The 22,857-nt window shown below is 38.4% G+C and overlaps 5 protein-coding genes and 1 non-coding gene across 7 annotated transcripts; 3 read left to right on the top strand and 3 right to left on the bottom strand.

Moving 5' to 3' along the window:
* Window positions 1–1,321: 1,321 nt before the first annotated feature.
* On the top strand, window positions 1,322–3,979 carry LOC126783675 (pentatricopeptide repeat-containing protein At2g15690, mitochondrial). The gene has a single exon (XM_050509185.1). The coding sequence runs from the start codon at window positions 1,336–1,338 to the stop codon at window positions 3,202–3,204; it is 1,869 nt and encodes a 622-aa protein (XP_050365142.1). The 5' UTR covers window positions 1,322–1,335; the 3' UTR covers window positions 3,205–3,979.
* Window positions 3,980–4,446: 467 nt separating this feature from the next.
* On the bottom strand, window positions 4,447–5,505 carry LOC126783683 (calmodulin-like protein 30). The gene has a single exon (XM_050509195.1). The coding sequence runs from the start codon at window positions 5,334–5,336 to the stop codon at window positions 4,779–4,781; it is 558 nt and encodes a 185-aa protein (XP_050365152.1). The 5' UTR covers window positions 5,337–5,505; the 3' UTR covers window positions 4,447–4,778.
* Window positions 5,506–5,593: 88 nt separating this feature from the next.
* On the bottom strand, window positions 5,594–8,715 carry LOC126783681 (protein disulfide-isomerase SCO2). Its single transcript, XM_050509193.1, has 3 exons — window positions 8,246–8,715; window positions 7,994–8,120; window positions 5,594–5,975 (listed from the first exon to the last, which is right to left on the bottom strand). Exons 1-3 carry the CDS (start codon window positions 8,621–8,623, stop codon window positions 5,902–5,904), a joined length of 579 nt encoding a protein of 192 aa, XP_050365150.1. The 5' UTR covers window positions 8,624–8,715; the 3' UTR covers window positions 5,594–5,901.
* Window positions 8,716–16,055: 7,340 nt separating this feature from the next.
* On the bottom strand, window positions 16,056–19,644 carry LOC126783678 (probable LRR receptor-like serine/threonine-protein kinase At1g67720). The gene is made up of 9 exons (XM_050509189.1): window positions 19,572–19,644; window positions 18,538–19,102; window positions 17,207–17,670; window positions 16,969–17,104; window positions 16,763–16,834; window positions 16,595–16,663; window positions 16,423–16,494; window positions 16,275–16,343; window positions 16,056–16,180 (listed from the first exon to the last, which is right to left on the bottom strand). Exons 1-9 carry the CDS (start codon window positions 19,642–19,644, stop codon window positions 16,132–16,134), a joined length of 1,569 nt encoding a protein of 522 aa, XP_050365146.1. The 3' UTR covers window positions 16,056–16,131.
* A 532-nt stretch (window positions 19,645–20,176) lies between these two features.
* On the top strand, window positions 20,177–20,249 carry TRNAR-CCU (transfer RNA arginine (anticodon CCU)). Its single transcript has one exon. It is a non-coding gene; the product is annotated as a tRNA-Arg (tRNA).
* Window positions 20,250–20,320: 71 nt separating this feature from the next.
* On the top strand, window positions 20,321–22,168 carry LOC126783684 (uncharacterized). Of its 2 annotated transcripts, none has more exons than XM_050509196.1 (7): window positions 20,321–20,427; window positions 20,545–20,647; window positions 21,116–21,182; window positions 21,290–21,412; window positions 21,505–21,588; window positions 21,696–21,788; window positions 21,878–22,168. In XM_050509196.1, the coding sequence occupies exons 2-7, from the start codon at window positions 20,580–20,582 to the stop codon at window positions 21,962–21,964; spliced, it is 522 nt and encodes a 173-aa protein (XP_050365153.1). In that variant the 5' UTR covers window positions 20,321–20,427; window positions 20,545–20,579; the 3' UTR covers window positions 21,965–22,168. The 2 variants fall into 2 exon arrangements, with proteins under 2 accessions (XP_050365153.1, XP_050365154.1); XM_050509197.1 differs by having other exon boundaries at window positions 20,363–20,427; window positions 20,548–20,647.
* Window positions 22,169–22,857: the final 689 nt, after the last annotated feature.

The raw sequence follows: 22,857 nt of genomic DNA, 5'->3' as shown, positions 1-22,857 counted from the left end.
TTAAAATATTCAGTATTTTCTTTCTCTCTTTTTTTTTGAGAAAATGAAATATATATTGCACGAAAATAAGATTACAACAAATGTAACACTCAATGGTGGAACAAGAATCCCCACACTCCGTCGAACCAAACATTGCTAGTCACATGACTATTACAAAAGGCAATATACATGAGCCAAGAAGGTCTAATCTTGAACCAATCAAAACCATTTTCAGAAATAGTCAATGACTTACTCGCCACCAATCTCAAGAAGAGAACTGCTCAAATAGTATTACATATCAAAACCTCCGGCATATTTGTAGAAATAACCTCCATATTACCTTCATACTCAGAAAGAACCGACTTTTAAATAATCTCTGAAAATGACATGCATCATAAACATGTACTCAACGACACGACCAATTCTACCTACCGACACCCTAAACCCTCACTCAAAGAGAAGAGATGAAAAAGCCACTTAAAACAACGAAAAAACAAAAGAAAATAGACCTAGGTCAAAAGACCCAAGCCCACCTAAACTAACATATCCCAGGCCCATTGAGCCCAGTCCCACCTTAGTGGATCTCCAGAGACCAACAAGTCAAAATTACAGTAAACCTATCACGCCTCTAACCTCAGGCAACCATCCCGTCAACGATGCCGGATGCCACTAGAAGGCGCTGCCCGAATTTGTAGCAAAAGAGCGACACACCACCCTTCGATAATCAATCAAGCACCGAGGCAACACCATCCGACCCTGATTCATGAAGGTATCCTAATCAGCCGTTGCCGCGCCGCTTCCCCATTTCAAATCACCATTATGCCATCATCTCCAGCCGCCACAACGCCTGGCCAACGTCATAAAACAACATCATAATCGGCACCGAGATCCAACTCGTGCAAATTAAACCACGCGATATCCCAACCGCAACACAGACTAGCCACCCTCCGACTGTCCTCTTGTCACAACCACCAAGCAAGGCCACCATCTGACCCGCCCAAAACTCCTTCCGAAAGCCACGTCAAAGGACGCGCTGTTGGACAGAGACGACAATGTTCAAAGAAATCCTAAGAGCACTTAGGGACTTTTTTTTTAATAATAGCTAAATTTCAGTATTTTCTTTCTTTAAAATTTAAACTAAGAATTGCATTAAAACGCAATTTGAATGTTTGCATAATTGCATTTGTACTATGAGAGTCCCTCTTGAGTCTCTTCTTCTCATAGTAGGAAAACCCGAACCCGCGATCCGGCCCACCTGAACCGGGTTGAATCAGGGTTTACATAATAAAACAGAGCTCACTTTCACTTCTCAGGGTTTTAGCTCTCTCTCCATCTCCTCTCACTCCGCCTTCAGAAATGGCCTCTCTAATGGCGACTCGACGCGCTCGAAGCCCCGCCCTAATCTCCTCCATCTTCAACAACAAGGTACGCCCTCTCCACCCTTCTCACGCATTTCACTTCCACCCAAACAACCCTCACCCCCTAACCTTCACCAAAACCCTTACCTCCTCCGCCGCCCCAAACCACTACCCAGGTGCTCCTCCGCCGCAGCAAACCCCACCCTCCGATCCCAGAAACTTCAACCCTAATCCTAATCCTAATCAGTGGAGCCCACAGAACCAGGGCTACGGAAACCCTAATTCGCAGCAGACCCAGAGACCTGGGTTTAACAATTACCAGGGTCAGCATCAGTGGAGTCCTCAGGCTCAGGGCCAGAGCTACCCTCAGCACCAAAACCCTAATCCATTTCCGAATCAGAATCAGTGTTATCCACCGCGTGGAAGCCCTAATCAGTGGAGCCAAAACCCCAATCCCAATTATCAGCAACCACCCAGAAGCCCGAATCAAAATCAGTGGATTGAGAATCAAAATCAGGATCAAGGGCACCCCCAATATGGAAACCCTAATCAGATGAACCCACCAAGTCCCAATTTTCAGCAACCCAGAAACCCAAATCAGTGGAATAATCAGAATCAGAATCGGGGATATCCCCAATCTGGAAACCCTAATCAGCGGGCCCCTCAGGGACCTAACCAGTGGAGCAACAACAATGGGGTTCGGGTGGAGAAGGAATCCGCCGCAGTGGTTTTGCCGCCTTCGGTTGACGATTTAAGGCGGCTGTGTGAGGAGGGGAAGGTGAAGGAGGCTCTTAAGATGATGGAGGAAGACGGGGTTAAGGCCGACCCTGATTGCTTCCAGCATTTGTTTAAGCTGTGTGGGGATTCGAAGACGTTTGAGAATGCGAAGAAGGTTCATGACTTCTTTCTGCAGTCGACGTGTAGGAGCAGCCGTGACTTGAGCCATAAGGTGATTGAGATGTATGGAAAGTGTGGGAGCATGACCGATGCGCGGAGAGTGTTTGATCACCTGGTGGAGAAGAACATTGATTCGTGGCATTTGATGATTAACTGGTATGCGGAGAATGGGTTGGGTGATGATGGGTTGCAGATGTTTGAGCTGTTGAGGGAGCAGGGGTTGAAGCCTAATTCCGACACTTTCCTTGCAGTTTTTGCAGCTTGTGCTAGTGCAGATGCTGTGGAAGAAGCATTCTTTCACTTTGATGCAATGAAAGAAGAGTACGGATTTGATCCAGAAAAGAAACATTATTTGGGGATACTAGGTGTGCTTGGAAAATGTGGTCATCTACATGAAGCAGTGGATTACATTGAGAAACTCCCATTTGAGCCCACAGTGGAAGTTTGGGAGGCTTTGTGGAATTTTGCTCGGATCCATGGAGATATTGATCTTGAAGATCATGCTGAGGAGTTAATGGTTGCTGTTGATCCATCAAAGGCTATTACTAATAAGATCCCAACTCCTCCACCAAAAAAACGTACTGCTATTAGCATGCTTCATGGGAAAAATAGAATCACCGAGTTCAAAAACCCCACATTATACAAGGATGATGAGATGTTAAAGGCTATCAATTCGATGAGAGGAGGAGGTTATGTTCCTGACACGAGATATGTTCTTCATGACATTGACCAGGAGGCAAAGGAGCAAGCCTTGCTCTATCACAGTGAGCGTTTGGCCATTGCATACGGTCTGATTAGTACACCAGCAAGGACACCGCTTAGGATCATAAAAAATCTTCGTGTTTGTGGTGACTGTCACAATGCCATTAAGATCATGTCAAAGATTGTTGGAAGGGAATTAATTGTTAGGGACAATAAACGTTTTCATCATTTCAAAGATGGAAAATGCTCTTGTGGGGATTATTGGTGAGTAAAATGTCACCTGAGGACCTTTCTAAAGAGATGTGCACCCCAGTTGCTGAGTGGTGTGTAAAATGTATCAAGAATGCCGGGCAATATATGGGATACTCTGAAGATAGATGAGCATTGCTGGTACTAATTGGTTGGAGTTGAACTATCCACTTCTAGTTTTTGGCATATATTATTGTGCGATATATGTAATGCCAGCTTGTTTTGACATTGGGTCTGATATATGTCAAAATGCCAAAACTTTTTTTCACATCCTTTTCAGCTTATGGCTTTATCTTTCTATGAGATTATTACCTTTGGTTGATGGCGTCTTAAATTTATAAGAAGGATACTTTTTTTTTTCTTCTGAAAGAATTAGAAGGATACATTTAGATACATCATTATTGTTAATGTATTCATTCTTTTGGTATATGGCAGAGCATTTGTTTTTGTCAACTGAGTATTAATTCAGCATGGACAATTTGCCTATTGTATACTTGTATCATGTTTGTGTTCTGTGCCACCTGCTCTTGAATCTGATCACCATATTTTCTTTGAGTGCGGCTGGCTTTGGTGTGAGAGATTGGTCTTATTTGTTGAGCAAGTGTGGCATTTGTTGGTTGAGGGCTTAATGCTATTAGTGGGCACTGGGCAGCAGGTCAACAGCCATCCACATGCTTAACTGTGTCTGCCAGATCTCCTGATCTTGTGCATGTAATTTGTTATGGGAACTATCTTTGTGACCAAAGCTTCATTTGATTGTCCTAAAACCTATCATTCCACACTGTCTACACTAGCCATGGGAGAGCATGGAGTTCTGGTGCTAGTTTCGAATGGCATCTTGGCTGGTGTGGCTTGGCCCGCACCAGTGATTGGTCTCTGGAGGCTTCACTTCTTAGTGAAGCATGCCTCTTCATGCTATTGTAATGTTTTGTCGTTGCCTCTTCATGTTTGTTTCCCAGCTGATTCATTTGCCGTTTCTCTCTGTTGTACGTGTGGTGATAGTCTGCAGACTTGAGAGGGATCAGTGACTGATTGACTCATCAATTTTGCTCGTGTTCTCCGATGTTCAACTTTGGTTGCTAGTCTTATTAAATTTTCAAGTCCCATTAATTTGAATTCTAGTTTTGTACATGAATGGTAGTTTGATAATAAGTTGTAAAGAGAGACTGATTAACATCAGTTGTACGTAATTAGCCCCTTTTCTTCTGGGAATGAGTGTTATTCAGGGGTCATTGACCTTATCTGGCATTCTGATTGCAACAAATTTGGCTTTTGAACCATTAGTTGCTGGCCTTCTACTCTTGACTGCGTTATGGAAACAATTGCATCCAGATGAATCTAGAGTAATCCTATGGCACTTTAGCCATGCCTTGTAAGCTAAGGGGAGCTCTTGCTCCAAATCATCTGAAAGAAAAAGCAAGCGCAAAGGGGAAATGCCAGAATGGGAGCAAAATGGGGCATAATGAGCTTTAGAAGCATTATTTTGGCAAACAAAGAAAAGGGTATTCGAGCCGGATCATGCTTTCAGCATTAGCTACAGATGCCACATTATACAGCAGCCTGCTTTACATTGAGGAGCAGAAACGAACATTTCTAAAGTCGTCTCATGGATCGAGTCATCATGGTCATGAACTCGTCTAAGTCGACCATACCATCACCATCGGTGTCTACAGCTCTAACCATTCGCTGGCATTCTTCAAGGCTGCACCTCTCTCCTAGCCTCTTCAGCACTTCCATAACTTCTTCCGCACTTATTTTTCCATCCCCATTCAGATCAAATGTTTGAAAAGCATTCTGGATGTCTGTTGCTTTCACCCCACCTGCCTTCTTGTGCACTTCCATGAACTCCTTGAAGTTTATAAACCCATCCCCATCCAAATCAACAAGACTGAAAATCTTTGGCACTTCTCCAACCATACTACCCTTTCCAAGTGCTCTCAATATGGCCCTGTAATCCTGCTGAGATATCTTCCCATCCTTGTTGGTGTCAAATTTCTCAAAGACACGCTTCATCTCGTTGATATTTGGCTCAAAACCAGGTGTTAATCCGGAGTTTTGTCTGTCCCGGGAGGAAAACATTCGAGTTGGTTTGCGCAGAAACTTCCTTTTCGAAATGCTGTATTGAAAATCAAGGAAGCTCAAGTTCGACATATCTGAATCAAATATTTGATGGAACACTCAAGATGGCCTTCAGTATGAGATGGTGGATACATGGGTGCTCTCATGCAATCTTTATATGCCGTGTGCCGTGAAGGAGAGGTAACAGGTTGAGATTCCAAACCTATAGCAGCCCCATGAACAAAAGATTCTGATGTAAAAATGAGAAAAGCAAAGGGTGGATAATAAAAGAACATATTCCTTCCAAAAGCTACAGGCAACTACAATCTCCTTTCCAGACATCAGAAGTATCCTTGTGCAAAGTTGATAAGGATTCTTTATAATTAGATACAAAATGTTATTACATTAAAATGGATTACTAAGGATCAATGCATTCTTGATACAGATCATCTAAACAAAAGCAATACTACAACACCGTCATCTTATTTTACTAGTCTGAAGCCCTCATCCTATTATCTACTCCATAGCTCCCCAACCTAGTAAAATAATTAACAATGATAAATCTATTTCTTTCACTTCAAAGCGGGAGATTGAAAACTCATCAAAAATAGTATTCCCGATGTAAGAAAAAATTGCAAAATTGTACTTTCTGTTCAGCTCATGGTGGGTTTTCCTTATCCAAATCTTCCATAACATCAATGTCGGTGCGAGTTGTTATCTTTTGTACATATCCTGCAGTCACGAACATCTTGTGTAAGAACTCGGGTTATACATCAACAAAAGGGTGGGGGTTTAGAAAGAAACATTTAAGTCTATATTAAATACAGTAAGTAAGAAGGAAAGCAAACAACTTGCAAGACATACACAAGCCTAAGCACACAAGTTAACTAAAGGAATCAGTATAGTTTTCATAACAGAACCTCCACATCAACAGATATTCACATATATCTCTTTAAGTGGACCGTAAAGGAGACTCTGATTCTCCATATCATCAGATCTTCGTAAATATCCCTCCAAGTGTATTTTACTCCTGAAAAGCTTGCTATACATTATCCTTGGTCCTGGTTTTACCATTAAAAACCACCAACTGATGCAAAACCAAATTGGCCAACCTAAGAAGTGGCAGACTCAAGACATAAATTCTGCCATAAATTAATAATAGCCACACCAAAAAAAAGGTGCAGGCAAGCTTTTATAAGTTACCTGGCCAAAAAATATATATATGCTTGGGTGGTCCTAATTAAACCACCAACTCAAAGTCTGAAAGAAAAACTGGCATACCTACGAAGTGCTGGAGTGTAGGACTGTAGGCAAAGTCAGCTATTCAAATGGACCAAAAGAACTAAGTTGGTGACATGCTTATGTGAGTTACCCAATCCAAAGAGAATTGGTTACGCGAGTTAATCCAACGTTAATCATCTTGAAAGATAGTTATTTTCCTGTATGGTAACTTTCTCAAGAGAACCTAAGTTGAGAACTTAGCTCTCAAACTTACATCTCACCCATAAGGCCATAAGCATAATATGACTCACAACTAAACTCATAGCGAGTGAAATACATTCATATAATTTATTAAAGTACCCAGTAATGCTGCTTAGCGGCCTTAGCCTATTTAACACAAGAATCGTGATAACTAAAGTCACAATGCATCTATAAGAAACATGAAAGAGGTTTAATGCAATAACCTGTTTTTAAATTGTTATCTAAAACTACCATTATACAACTTGATTAGCGTATTAAAAATAGAGAACAGCTTAAACTTCTTTTGAATTGGGTTTAAATAAATTGGTTTAGTTATTCTTTAAATTCAGCATACATGAACTGACATCCAAAATATGTATTGTCTGCACTCTGCAGGTAATCAGTAAGTTCAATCACTTCAATGTACTTAGATGGTAAATTTTTTATAATGGAATTACACAAAAAATACTAATTAGTCTCCACTGAAAGGCCATTTCATGGAAATCTCAGCAAATTCCCAGATATCTCTGACTTTCATTAAGAGTGTAAATAGGTTTCATAATATACTGTTCAACTTAGCCAAAAACTATGCTAGTTAATCTCTCCATAATCTTGCACTAAGAATTCTGAATAACCAGATGACAACATGTACAGCACCAGAATTTCTACAGGCTGGGAACCTAATGAGAGGTTACTCCAATAACATATCTCAAAGGATTACTCCCAATCAGATTGTCTTGTTTACATTAGGGGATTTGAACCAAGGACTTGGAAGCAGCTATATTCTATGGTCAAAGAACTGAAGATTATATACTGAAAATGGGAATTAAGCATGTTGAATTTCCCTGTCAAGTTTACCAGTTGGATATGTAAGTTTATACTGCCAAGAAAGAAAAGGGAAGCTTATGCAACTGACAGTATATAACTACTCAGCTTATCTAGTGCATAGGCAGCGGGTTACTACACACAAGTCGTATAATCTCACCTTAATCATTTCTCAGACTGAATTTGAATAGAGTTAATAAGCTTATGACAGAGTAAACACATTTGACAATCAGCATCATGATTGGTTGTGTAAGAGCAAAGAATATTTACTCAAACCCCAAGTATGAACACACGCTTGGACACATACAAGTACTCAACCAAAGCCAGAAAAATGCCGCATTACAGTCATGAAGTACAAGTAGATAAACGAGAATGCTCAATACTTTAACATGAAACTAAATTAAACCACGGCAATTACAGCCATGAAGTTACCAAGCTCTGAAAATGGATGATATATCTTTTACCGATTCCTTGGCAAGGTATGCATTTGCACACATTCTGCTTCCCTCTTTTGTTATAATAAGTAGCATATCCTGAGCCCTGGCAACTCCTACACTTTCCTGTCCATTCATACACAACTATCTTGCAATCCTACACAAAATCCCAAATTTCACATTTCAAGTATCCACATTCAATTTCTACAACACTATCCACAAATCAAAGATTCAATCTTTATATCAAATAAATATAAAAAATTCAATTTTTACAATTCTAACCTCAACTACAGGGTCGCACTGGAGCCTCTTGTCAATGACCTCCGGCGTCACCGGAGCCGTATCCGGATAAGTCATCGGAAGTGGCAGCGCGTCAACATCGTCGACCAAGTAGCTCTCTCTATCCCTCGACCACTTGGGCTCCTTCGCCGTCACCTTAGTCCCACCACCGGAGCTTCCGCCGCGAGGCCGAGCGGCGCCGCCGTCGAGCTCGGTGTCGAGGCCGATTCGGCCGCTGACGGAAGCGACGTCGGAGGCGGCGAAGGGGAACTGGACGAGGCGAGGGAATGCGGCGGCCCGAGGAGGGTCGCCGGCGGCGGCGCGGAAGCGGCGGGAGAAGGGTTTGGTGGGGAAGAAGAGGCTAGGGTTAGTAGCCAACATTCCAGAGAAAAATGAGAGAGAGAGAGAGAGAGAGAGAGAGAGTTAGTTTGGGTTTGGGTTTGGGGGTGGAGCTGAGGGCGGTAATGGAAGTGAGACGTGGAGTGGGTGGTGTGGTTTAGTTTTTGAGTAGAATCGTGTAGCTTGGTTTAAAAGTACAACTTTGCTTTCGCACCAAAACAAAATTGCCGACCAAAAGGGCTAATCCGATTTTAATTTTTGAGTAATTCAACTCATAAAGAAAATATTTCGCTATTAATTTGGACCTGTTTAATATGTCATTTGGATAACATGAGTTATGAGCTCTGTTCATACTAGTTTAGTTTGTGAAATCAATATGGAAATTTGCGTGATTAGTTATTAACATGTCGTTATTGCTTTTTCTTTTTGTTAGAAATATACGTCTTTGTGTTGTGAGATAGTGAAGTGTTAGATTATGCTACTTTTTTTTTTTACATGTGATATGTTTAGTTGTTTATCAATCGATGCAATTTTAATTGAGGTATTGGAAAAAAACTATTAATTTGATAGTTGCAAACAGAGTTTTTAGTTTGTTCTCTTTCAATTTAAATTAGTAGTTTTACTGAACTCAAAAGAATGAAAATATCATCAAGATTCAACAAATCTCTGTTTAATTCTGTAATGTTCCTCACACTTGATATTTTGTAATGGTTTTATCACTCTTATTGATTAAAATTGTCTAAGGTCATACCTAATTTTTGACTATGGGGTAGACAGTTTCTATGGGGCGTAGGCCTCCCAAAAGGTAACGGAGGTGTGCAAAGGTGTCCGGGACGAGGCGGTACTTGTGATATTTCGGCTTCAATTCTGACACAAGGTACTTATTCGATCTAATGTACTTATGTCACCCTACAAACTAAACCGTAATTTTTATAAAACAAAATAAAAAACTAAAACTAAACTGTTAAATTGCTTTCGTATAATAGTAATTGAAATTTATATAGTTGCACATATACTATTGGCGGAGGGAGCATATGACGAGCCCTCACTGAGTTTATGATTTTGGTGCGTTTGAATTTAATTGTGCCCCCAGTGATTACAAATTTTTTTACCCAATATCTATTTGAAGCTTCTTGTGGATTCTAACTAATAAATAATTAATTGTTTCACGTCCTCCTTCTTCAATATTCCAAAAACTTCTTTACGTCTGTTTCTCAACTCAACCCTCAAACATCAATCTTTCCGGATCAACAAGACAACAAGTCCTTCCAGTTGGGGCAAGAAAGCATAAGACTTATCAACACATGTAAATCTGCTCATTGTTTTGGTACATTGCAACAACCACATTTGAAAGGATAAAAACTAGAGAGAAAGAGAAACCAGATCTAGAATTATGCCTCCTCCTCCCCAACTCTCTCATCTAGATCTTGAATCCATCTCGATCTAGATCACCGAAAAAAGAGTTGGGAGAGGACTTTCAAGCCTCTTGCTTCCCTCAATCTTTACTACTTCTCACTTGTCTCTTGCCTTCTAGGCAAGCTATTTTCACCCTTGTGGTGAACTCTTTTACCCGATTTGTGGTTGATTCTCACCCTTGTGGTGATCTTTTTACGGATTTGTGGTTCATTTTGTTACTCATTTGGTGGTGATTTATGGCTTATGTCCAACACATGAGGGCTTTGTTCCTCATTTTCCTTATCTATGTTCTACTTGTCGAATAATCCCACATGTTTCTAGAGCAAAACCCATTCAATCACACAACACATCTTCTCTTTCTATCATCAACCACCAAGGAGACTTCTATGGCAGCGACTACAAAGTGCATGCCACTTACCTCTTGAATTATGGGTGCTCCTTGCACTTGGGTAATCTACCCCCCCCCCATTCTCTATGGTTAAGGTGTTTGTTCTTGTTCGTTGCTCAGGATCTCATATCCTCGTCGGCTACCATGTTTTCTTTTTGGTCTTGTTGGTGGAAAAACGGATGTTGTTGTGAGGGATTTCATCCTCTTGGTTGGTGGGTCTATCTTATTCTGTGGTTTGTGATTGTTTTGCTTCCGGCGGTTGGACGACGATGCATTGATTGTGGCTCAATCTGAATGGCAACAACTAGGGTTCAGTAATAGGCTTGATCTCTATATGGTCCTATGTATTTAAATTTTATTATTTTTAGGGATTAGTTTTCTGATAATGGCTCTATTAAGTCTAGGAGAATATTAATTTTCCATTGTTGCTTATGTCTGGTTAGGTGTGTCCATCAGACTAGTTAGTTTTATCGTTCTTCAGCCCTTTGGGTTAGCTTTCGGGCAGCTTAATTGATCCCCTCTTCCAAAAACAACCACATTTGAAAGGACTTTCTCTGCCATGTGTCATAAGAAATCAAATGCTTAATCAAATGGGAGATCGATTAGTAGTTGAATAATAGCTAAATAGTGTACATTGTGAAAGATATGTTCAATGTCATTGACAATAATTCAACGATTTCAAAACATGCCCCCCTCCCCCCCCCCCCCCCCCCCCCGGTTGAGGGTAACTATTTTTTCTTCTGTTTTTGGTTATCTTTTGTGTTGGTAGTAATTTTTGTGTGGCATATGGATTAATAAAAATTCATTGAGATGTATTGAATTGAATTGAGTTGGAGCATTTTTAATGTTAGAAACCTATATGGCGTGTGTATTAATTAGTTAAAGAATTTTTGTGTGAACAAAAAAATGTGCCCTCAATCACATTTTTTTTCTCCGTCCGGCACTGCATATACACAACTTTAATTTGCTCATACGGTATATTTCACATTTCACTTATTTTAAAATTATCGCACAACAATATCAAATGGAACAAGCCTGTAGTACAGCTACTGGTACATCGTATTCGATTGAAACATTTCATCATATGAGGTTTTCTATTGAGCTTATTAACTTATTGATTCCATAGGGTTAATAAGATAAATTTGACCCAAAATCATAAAATGTACAGCTACTGGTACATCGTATTCGATTGAAACATTTCATCATATGAGGTTTTCTATTGAGCTTATTAACTTATTGATTCCATAGGGTTAATAAGATAAATTTGACCCAAAATCATAAAATTCGATCACATAACTTTTCATTGCATGCTCGCATTGGGGATAGGCCCAGCAAGCGGCTACCTAGAGCCCCCAAAAGAAAAATAGGTCTGTCTAAAATAATAATATTATTTATATATAGGCAAAATAGAGAGAAAAAATATGGGTTTTATAAATGCAAAGAGAGTTGTATTCTTATTGATGCAACAAAGTAGAAGATTAAGTTTAGTTTCCAGCAAATTTGGGAATTGAGAAATAGAGAGAACAATGTCAATTCCAATTCAACTTTTGAATTCAACTTGTGGGTGATTCCTGTCTGCAAATTTCAATTTTTTTAGTCAAATTGTTTTATGGTTTTTCTTAATTTGTGGTATGTGTGATGTTGATTGATCAATGATTTACTGGTTGTGTCTTTGTGTGATAGTATAAATCATCCTTATTCCTTAATTGTCATCTGGCTTCAAATCCTCTTTCCTAAATCTCCTATTTCCTCCCCTGTACCCCGTTCAAATTTAGACATTTGGCACTTTCTCCAACATGAACTTAACGTCGTAACTTGCAGAAAACAAAAAATAATTATTTTCATAGGTTAGTCTTGCTTTTTTTAAATGTATTCATATGGTAGTCAGACATTTCCATAACACAACCACCGCCACCATCAGTCCTCTCCGAGCACTTTCGCCACCGGCACTCCGACACCAGCTTCGCAAGCAGCCGCCCCTCCTCGATCGAGTTCGGCAGCGTCGACTCCATGGCCAACTTCAACATCTACGATGACGGCTCCTACAAGTAATTCGCCATCCACCGTGCGGATCTATTTTTCTTTTCTTCTTGCAATTCTACCCATTGTTCCTCTTTAATCCTGCATACTGAGATTTTTTTTCAGATCCAAACATGAACAATTTCGACTAAAAGTGATTATGAATATCATGTCTGAACTATCTGATCAGTTCTAAAACTTTGAAGAAAGATGAAAACGTTATTTGATGCTTGGAGATAGGTATTTGTTCTGATCCAATTGTATGATGATTAATTGATACTTTGATTTGATTCAGTCCACCAAAGTCAATAGCTGGGTGTTGGCAGGGCCGGCCCTGAGATTTCCGGGGCTCGAAGCGACGAGAAAAATTGGGGCCTCTTGTCAAAAAAAAAATTGAAACAAAATTTTTTTTGAAACAACAAAACATAGCAATAAAACTTTCAATAATAATAAAATGCTATAATGTTTGAAACAAAAATATAAAAGTTACAAATATCAGTACATTTTTACTCAAAAATTGCCCTTCTTGCATTTTTAGAAGCAAAAGTGTCAATTGCATTTTTGCATTTTTGAAAGCAAAAGTGTCAATTAAGCACGAACACTCAAGCTTTTCTGCCAACTCCTTTTCAATCGATAATATAGCCAAATCATTCAGTCTTTCTTGAGACATAGTTGATCAAAGATAAGATTTGATCAACTTTAACTTCGAAAAACTTCTCTTAGCACATGCAACAATAACAAGTATGGTTAACAAAAGTTGTTAAGCAATCCAAGCATGTAATAACCGCTATCTTTACTCATTTCAAAGTGCTTACAAATTGTTGTTCTACATAATGTAAGATGTAGTTCCATCATAACTGTTAGTAAAAGTAATATAACAACAAATATAAATACAAGTAATTGTTGTATTATATTGCAAAATTGCTCAGGTAATACATTGTCTCAGCCAACAAGGTTTTGTATTGACTTACATTGTCAATATCTTTTGTCCACAAAGTCAAAAGATATTGACTTACTGATATCCTTGAAATATCAATACATTCTTACAGGGGTCTCACACATAGAAGATTGTTAAATTTTCCTACTGGTGCTAAAGAAAATCAACACTAGATACATACAAGAGAGATATAAATGATAGTTACGACACACATTACATTACCCAAGACACAGTCTAATCTTCACCCAAGCCAATGGTCCTCTTGTAGTTGCTCCAAAACTCCAATAACTGAAACAGAATCACCATTTTCTTCGTATACATATATAAATCAACAAAGCATATTCATAATCAAGCTAAGTTATATACTTGATGAAATGAGCCAATTCAGATCTACTTTCTTAAATCAAGATCTAAATAGATACCGCAAAGAAAATTAGATCCTAAACTATGACAAGCACACACTAACCTTTTGTTTTGGGGACTTGGCGTGGCTATCCAGCAACGAGACTGGGTACCAATAACAATTTCTCTCCAATCTCACATAGATAAAAACTGTCAACAATTACTAGTGATCCAAATTAAAATTAATAAATAGAAAGCCTAACCCCCAATTTCACATTCTAATAACCCAGACCCAAATTAAATATCCCAACTCTTAAAGTTTTTATTATCTAACGAAATTGAAATTAGACTAAAATTGAGAGGATGGATAAAGAGATCGTCGTTGAGGTAGAGAAGACTCAGAAGAGGACATAGGTTTCTAACACTAAGATTGAGAGTATAAACTGTGAAAGCTAGATGATAGATAAGAGAAAGTTTGAAAAAGCAAGAGAACTCACCTAGAGGAATGCTTGGATGAAGAACGAAGACTAATGAGAAAAGATCTAGGAGACTAAAGGGATCCTAAAAAATAGTTTTGATTTTACAAAGGTGAGAGAAGTGACGCTCTAAATTTTGGAATCATGTTCTTTATTTTGGTATTTTGAAGTCTGACTCTTCTTTTTTTCCATAGCGTTTACCGTAAAAAACGTTGTCACAACTTTTTTTTCTGACCCAGTGTTTTTTTTTTAATTATGTGTATATGATTAAGGGGGCCCTTAAAATTGGGGGCCCAAAGCTGTTGTTTTACTATCTTTAGCCCAAGGCCGGCCTTGGGTGTTGGAGATGGTAGACCAAATACTTAGCAGTCAGCACCTATGCAAAGACAAAAGTGAAGATACAGAATTGTTGCAGGCCGCGAAAGAAGAAACACAAAAAGACGAACTATTTCAAAATTAATTTTATTAATTTAGATTTTTACAAGAAGGAGCTTAACAGAGGTTAAGTTCTGGAAGATATTGGGACATGTGTCAAAATTTGAACAGGGAATAGGGAAGAGGGGTATTTGGGGATAGAGGATTTGCTGCCTTGTCATCTTTTCTTATCCAGTTCGTCATCAATTCCGCAATTATTTTGAGCAAAATTTTATTTTTCTCCCACCATCATCATCATGGTTACAGAAGTACTAGGTATAAGTAACTATAACTTCAATGAACTATTATGTTTTGCAGCTTATTTTGATTATTAGAAAGAAAAAAATTGTAGCTACATTTTTTTTATAAAGAGGCCCCATTTTTTCATTTCGCCTATTACCCCCCATTCTCAGGGCCGGCTATAACTCACTGCATATTCGAAAACCAATACTACATGTAGTTGATGACCCTCAACTTAATCAGACTGCCTACACGTTTATTCTTAGGTCAAATAAACCCCAACATGCCATAGATATTGAACACACCATTTTTTTTTTTTGCGGATTAGTATATGAGACCGGCATATATGTGCTCTGCGTGATTAATCATCTAATTGTGGGCATACAGCTAACAAGCAATCAGAACTCATTACAAAATTTGATTTCAGCAATTAAAAAAGGACTTATGAGTTCTGTGTATGCAGCATTGTTTATGGAATTAGTGTTGTTTTTATTGTGAGTTGCCGAGTACTCTCCTAGGCATACACATACTTACATCCATACTTTTGTTAAATTAATTAAATCGGATATGAGAGGAAATTAAATTAACTTTTTTTTTGGACAAGATTAAAATTAAATTAACTTTGAGCGCACAAACATCCAATACTAGTTCACCGTTAGGTACCGTTTGTGGTATATCAAAGGTAAATGACTTACGTTACGTAGATCACGAGGTATAATATGATTGAATTTTGACAGTTCTTATCAAGATAGGTAAATATAAGTTTGAAAAAAAAAGGGTTTGTTTCGTGCTTTTTTTCTTTTTCCTTTTCTTTTAAAGAATAAAGTGGCACACATTAAATATGATGAAATGTTGTACCTCAGAAACCACAAGGAACTTAATAAATTTGAAATACTATTTGTTAAGTCACGACAATGGTAGTTGTTAAATGAGTACATCATTCCCGGGGTTTGTAAATTGATAAAATCTGCTCAATCTAAAACTTCATTTCCTTTAATATGAGCTTCATATATTTGGTTCAAGTATAACTAGACCTATGCGCTTTCACAACATTCTCATTAGCAATTAAGTAATCAGTTTCTGTGGAATAGTGGTCTATATGTAATTCATATGTTACATTATAGTTTGTTGAGTTTAAAATTATGAAGGTGGTACTTTGAGAAAATGAGATACACTGACATGAAGACCTTCCCAATCCACAGTACTACTGATCCGGGGCTCATAAATTCCCCTCTGCCATCTCTCCACTCCATCCTACGTAGATCCATTCCTGTCATTCAACTCTTTTAGTTCCTTTCCATAGACTACAGTTTCCTGATTACATGTTCGCTGGAGATTGTGATATGCTCTCTTCCTCATATTTCATCCTGCAATGTTGGTCATAAGTGTTGCCTCATTCTCTGTCCGCATATATAGTCACAAATGAAGTGCAAACTAGAAATTTAGGTTGTTGTTTCTTACTGAATCTTTATTTTCTTATTTTGTAGATTCTTAGGTACATCGCCTGTAAGTTTGTTATTCTGCAGATATCTGTAAACCAAAAGCAGGTTACCGGAGAACAATATAACTACCATGCAACTGGTCTATTAATCATATGTCAAACACTCACATCTCACGCAGATTCGGAAGTTGGCCTAACGATTCGGAGATTTTTCCTGTAAGCTGGTTGTTCTCCAGATGCCTTAACCAGGATTACAGAAAACAAAATCAAAGCATGCAGAAGACATATGCATGGACTGATAAGTATGGAAAACTAATATTTTAAGACTATAGAAACATACAGAGTTTCCAATTCCTTCAATGTGCCCATGTCTGGGATCTCGCCTGTAAGTTTGTTACTGCCAAGCCAACTGCAAAACACCATCAAAGGCACCATTTAGAAGGTGGTCTGATGAGAGAAGGCCATTGATCAATGCTGATGTCAAATTAACAATTGCATGATTACTTACATATGGTGTAGGGCAGTTAAGTTTGCTACGGTTGGTGCAATTGATCCAGATAGCCCGACATTAGTTAAATTCCTTCAAATGACAAGACAAACATGTTGACACAGATCAATGTATATCCTCTGGTGTTAAACAATCTAATAACCATATTGGAAGTATGACATACAAATACATAGTTCATTACAGAACTAAGATCTTTCTGAACTTACAGTGATATAACTCGAGCAACTTTTTCATGAGAACAAGTAACACCAGTCCAAGAATTGGCTTCAGGCAGACAAGGATCGCCACTCCAATCGGGAGGTGGATTGTCAAAACTTCTCCTCACCTCATGCATTGCAATGACTAAAATAAAACAATGAGATTAGAACCATGTTCGAATATGGAATGATAAGTTAGAAGGTGTGTTTGATAAACAATAACCGTGAGACTGAATAAGCTATGTACCATCTCTGTGGAGAGTCTCTAACCCAAGAGGAAAAATCTGCATGATCTCCCCAGCACTGATGACCGGCCCAACAGGCATGCCTGCACTAGGAGTCATGATAATCTCAGTCTTTCCAGAAAGAGGCCATTTTGATGCATAAACTGTTAAAGCCTTAGTGGTGACATTGACATTGCTAGCAAAGGGCTTGCCATTCACTGAAACATTGAAAACTCTCCAACTATAAGGGCTCGGGTTCCGGTTGTCCTGGAAGTAAAATGCAATGTAGTAAGCGGCATTGGGGAGTAACACAGGTGGCCACTGGACCCGAAGTTCCTGACCTCGGCTTGATGTGATAGAATTCTCAAACACTTTTGCTGGTGGGACATTCCAAAAATCTGAGGGAGTGACATTGCCCTTGTTAGTGGAAATAGGGTTCTTGTCCTTGAACGGTAGCCATAGCCGGTTGAACTTGTCATCTGGAAAGCTAAGTTCAAAGTTACACATTACCAACAGATCATAGTTCTTCATGGTATATAGTTGTCAGGTGATTCCTTATATATGTACACACTAGATGACGTAGCTTTGATGCAAAATTAAGCCCAAATTCAGAGATGAAAGTTATATTTCCTTTTGCCTTATCTTCATGCAACAAACATTCCATCTCCGGCATTAAAATTAAAATTTTTACTCATAGGTGGATAAACAAATATGACTAATGCAGCATCAGACAACAAGATAAATGAGACTCAAAATGACCCTCACTCAGCTTATGGTTGATATTTTCTAGTATGAAAAGAGAGACTATTTATGGGAAACATTGACCACATTTCTTACAGAGATGGATCGATATATGTGATAGATGTGGTAGTCTTTCTAATATCAATCTATTGCACCCAAATTATTATAAAGCCATTATACCTCAATGTAAATCACTTTCTCAGGCAGCATGGAGTTGCAAAACAGTTACTAATGAAAAAATGGATCTGCAGACCAACACTATAACTCATATCAACTAGAAAACAAAATGAGAATTATAGGGGTTTGAACCTCACAAACTTTACCTTTTTACCAGATTAGATAATTCCTAGAACCTTAAACCAAGAATTTCTAAACAAACATACAGTATATCAAACTAACAAGGGAATCAATAAAATGATCTGGATCCTACTGTTGATCATATTCCTAAAAGAGGTAGTTCTCATTTCTATAGGTTAGTCCTGCCGTCCTGCCTCATTAGTGGTTTAACAGATGATACTACTGGTCGTAGATGTATATCAATAATATCATCTAGTACTACAATTCTACAATTAACAAATTGCAGTGAGTAATCAAGGAGGAGCAGATTTCGTACCCAACAACGTATTGTTCACCAAGGATTCCGAAGTTTCCCCTTGCTACAGTACTAAGTGCATACTTGTTAAAATCGGTCGAGTTGTACACCGAGTCATCCAAGTACTCAAGCTCAAGAGCTGAGATGAAGGGACTAGAATCAGTACTAGTCATGTTATTCCTAGCAAGGCACACACTTAGTGCCTTCCCTTTTGCAAGCACCACTATCTCATAATACGAGCTAAGTCCATTGGCAAAGTCTTCTGTCGTATTAACCACACTCCACTTAGTCCCCTCAACAATTTGGTCAAAAATCGGTGGCTCGTTCCCACCATCGAAACCACCATAATAGTAAGTCGTCCTCACGAGGTACTTCCCCCCTTTGATCACCGGAATTTCATAACAATATTTCCGGGCAGACTTGTCTGGAAAATAACGCAATGTAGTGAGTATGGGAACCAATTCTTCGTTCTTGAGGTCGCTTGTTTTCCCAACTGATATATAACCTTCATCAGTGATATACTTCAGGCTACCTACAATCACATCATTATTGGATGAGGCTCCAGCGCCACAGTTTAGGAGGTAACCTGCATTTTTGGTAATTCATTAGAGAACGTTAACGAATTTTTACCTGACACTGATGTAAATTCTTGTTCATGATGCATTAAAAAGACAGGACCATATATATATATATATATATATATATATGCTATAATAGCTAAGCTCAAGATTAATAACAGAACAAGAAAAAAAAAGCCAGGATTTTAGCCATTAGAAAAGCAATATGTGAACTTGCTGGTATGAAATTTAAAGGACCTAGACTTTGATTTGAAACACAATCAATCAAGTCTACAATGTCTCATCAAATAAACAAGGAATAACCAAATAAGAAACACCCCAGCAGAGTACATTAACAAAATGGGGTTTAGCAATCAACAAGAGGTAAATGCTGGATTGTTTAGGGTGAAAATGCACAAACAAAGATAATCCAATAATAAAGATTTCCCCAAAAGAAGAAATGCATGAACATGTGTGGGGTTTGTAATGTGTACAGACCTCTAGGGTCACTTTGAGAGTTGGCATGGAGAGGAATGGTGAGGATCCATAGGAGTAAGAGGCAGAGGGACATGTTTGTCCTGGCAAGGCACCAAAGGTTTGCCCAGAAAACAAGGCCAAAAGATGCAAAACCATTAGAATCCTTAGTTAGTTTCTTTCAGAAGATCAGGAATACGCGCCAAAGTGGGAGGTTGGGGATGACCCCTGCTTCAGTTTGACACGTCAAGGGCTCTGCTTGAAGATAGATAGACTACCGGACTACCCCAGCAGATGTGTGACTAGGTCAATATAATTTTTCATTTTTTTATCAATGTTTTTTTCTAAATGTGTCGAACATTCGAGCTTAGTGAATCATATCTATCTAAATGTGTAACATTCGAACTTAGTATATCTTACCGTAAATCTTTCTAAATGTTCAGCAGGTAAATCATTGTGGCATCGTAAGAGAATTCGACAAAGAAGTTGAGGGAACTTGACAAAGAAAGTGTAGCTTGTGACACAGAAACAAACCAGAATTTATTGTTAAAAAGCTTTCCTTGTTTTTTTTTACTTTCAAATATATGTATTGGATCAATACAAACTTGTATTAGAAATAAGCAAATCAAGCGCCTGTAGCTCAGTGGATAGAGCGTCTGTTTCCTAAGCAGAAAGTCGTAGGTTCGACCCCTACCTGGCGCGTATTTAGTTTTCATTTTTTCATATTTTTCTACTTACCATATTCCCCTCACAACGACGTCGTTTAACTAACAAATTGGACGATTCCCAACCCTAATTTTCACCTTCAGTCTCCAGCGACTGTATCCGACTCTGCACAACCCTGCAACTTCCTCTGCTCTCTCATCCCTCATTGACATTGGTACTACTTAGTACTCTTCTCTTTATTGAATTGAATGGATACCGATCAGATGTAGTCACCCATTTTTGTATTTCAGTTTACAATTTGTGTGCTTCAATTCCATTGTTTTTGTTGCAGAGCAGCAGAAAGCTCACAACTTTGGAGGAGTGACAATGAAGCTGTTTGAGGTCAATGGAAGCACTCTCTCCCTTGCTCTCTTCACTGATGTTACTAATTCCAAGTACTCTTTCTCCCTCTCCTGAAACTTACTTAGCCTAATTGGGTTTGTCTTTCTAATGGGAAATTCTGGGAACACATCTAATTGGGGATTTTGTGCTCTTAGATTTGAACTTGTTCATTTAAACATGTCAGAGTGAAAATTTTATCATCATCTATTTTTTATCAACACAATTCTAATAGACTAATAGTAACTATGGATGTAAGATACAATCCCCAAGGAACAAATGTAGAGTTTTTGTCAACACCAAAATGAGGTAAGAGTCCCATCTTACAAGTATGAATGAGCACTTCTCTTTGAATTATATTTGAATGCCATCTATGCTGTATGTGTAATAGTAGATAAGGACGATGCCTAATTTCTTCTCCCCTGATTCATTCACCTGCAATAAGTTTAGTTTCTTTATTATTATCACTATATTATCTATGTTATGTGAGAATTAAGGTACTTAGTAAAGCCATTATCTTGCAGGGAACTGCTTGATTCTATGCAAGCTGCAACACTAGATCCAGAAGTGGCATTTCTGAATGCTTCACTTGTATAGTCCTATGCTTTGACCAATTTTTTTTTCTGTCTCTGTTGTGTACTCTTTTCTATGCTTGTTGCTGAGTTCACTAATACTATCGTCAATCACCATGGACACAGATTTCAGATGTTTTCCCTTTGCTTGCAGCTGCTCATAAGACACTCATATCCAAGTCACGAGACTCACTGACAACACGCACTCTTCATTCTGAGCTTGTTTACAACTACTCAGGATCCAAGCATGTAATCAGTTTTCCATTTAACTATTGTCTATCTTTTATAGCCTATTTTGCCATTGCTGAAAGTATTTAAACTTTAGCTTTGATGATGACTAGATCACAGAATCCTTGAAAAGATGTGGCATCTCTGAAAATTCAACTTATGTGCTTGCTGCTCGTTTCAATGCTACATCTGATGAGGTAAGATCCCTCTGTCAAAGATGTAGCCAAGCGTTGTATAATTTATAATGCCTGACTATAGATGAGGTGTTGGCCCTTCCTGTTTGATAATTTCCTTGTTATAGTAGATAGAACAGAAAGTAGTGGAGAAACTTGTCAATGGGAAAGAGATTGATATGGATGAGCTAGGAGGGAGAGCAGACCAAGCACAGATACAGAAGGTATGTGTGCATCTTGTCACTTCAGCTGATACTTGGTTTCCTCTGATGGTGGCTTTTCTAGTTAATGATTGTCAACATTTGTATTTCAGCATTATAAGATAACTAGCCAGGAGTTGGGGATATCCTCACTTGCTGATGCTATTACATGCCGGATTGCTGCTCGTGATGCATTGTGAGAAGAAAACTCGTAACTTGTTTGATGATGTTCTAGATTGAGGGTACTATTAGGTGTCTAATGGGATTATGGGAACTAGAAAGTGGAGGATTTCACTGTTTAGGAAATTGAACTGTCCGCTGGTGTATAACAGTTATTTATTGAAAAGCTGGAATTCTAAATTTGAGGTTCAGTCAGTGATTTATGTTGGCGATATTCTTAGAGACTTGCATTTCTTCAGTTATCAATATTGTTTATATTTTCTTTTACCTATTACCAGCCATCTGCTTAATAAATAACTCTTAACAACGTCGTTTGGTTATTGGAATTGAAAGGAAAGGAAATGAAGTTCTTCCTACTTTCCATTGTCATGGGAAATTTAAAATCCCATCAAATTTCTTTTCTTGTGTTTGGAGAAACTAAGGAATGTAAATGAAACCCATAATACCCTCATAGTATTACAAAACTAAAGGGTAGTTTAGTCTAGTTTGAATGAGAGTGATTCCATGGGCGTATGGAGGTTTCCCACCAATTTTCCAATCTTATAGGAATAGATTATAACTTAAAGTTTGGGCATGCATTCTAAATGTTGTACAACTGCCCTACATTCGAGTTTTTAAGGACCTCTGAAGTAGCCAGATGATAATTTTTATCTTACGATCATCAGATGTAAGATATAGGAGTAAACTTTTATATCTGAAAGGGTAAACTACGAAAACCCTTATTTACGAGTATTTTGATTTAGAGGGAGAGTTCAAAGGCAGGAGAGCTGAAAACCGATGATCTCTTTTTAAAGTACAAGCCAAAATCTTTCATACCTCTAGGCATTTGAAAGAAGTATTTGGCGTTGCAGCTACATCTAGCCTTTATAAACGATGATTGAGAGGTTTACCGGGAAATGGGTGCGGCCATGGA

The sequence above is a fragment of the Argentina anserina genome, chromosome 2 (genome assembly GCF_933775445.1).
Source record: "Argentina anserina chromosome 2, drPotAnse1.1, whole genome shotgun sequence".
In the NCBI taxonomy this organism is placed as follows: Eukaryota; Viridiplantae; Streptophyta; class Magnoliopsida; order Rosales; family Rosaceae; genus Argentina; species Argentina anserina.
This window is presented reverse-complemented; position numbering and strand designations above follow the sequence as displayed.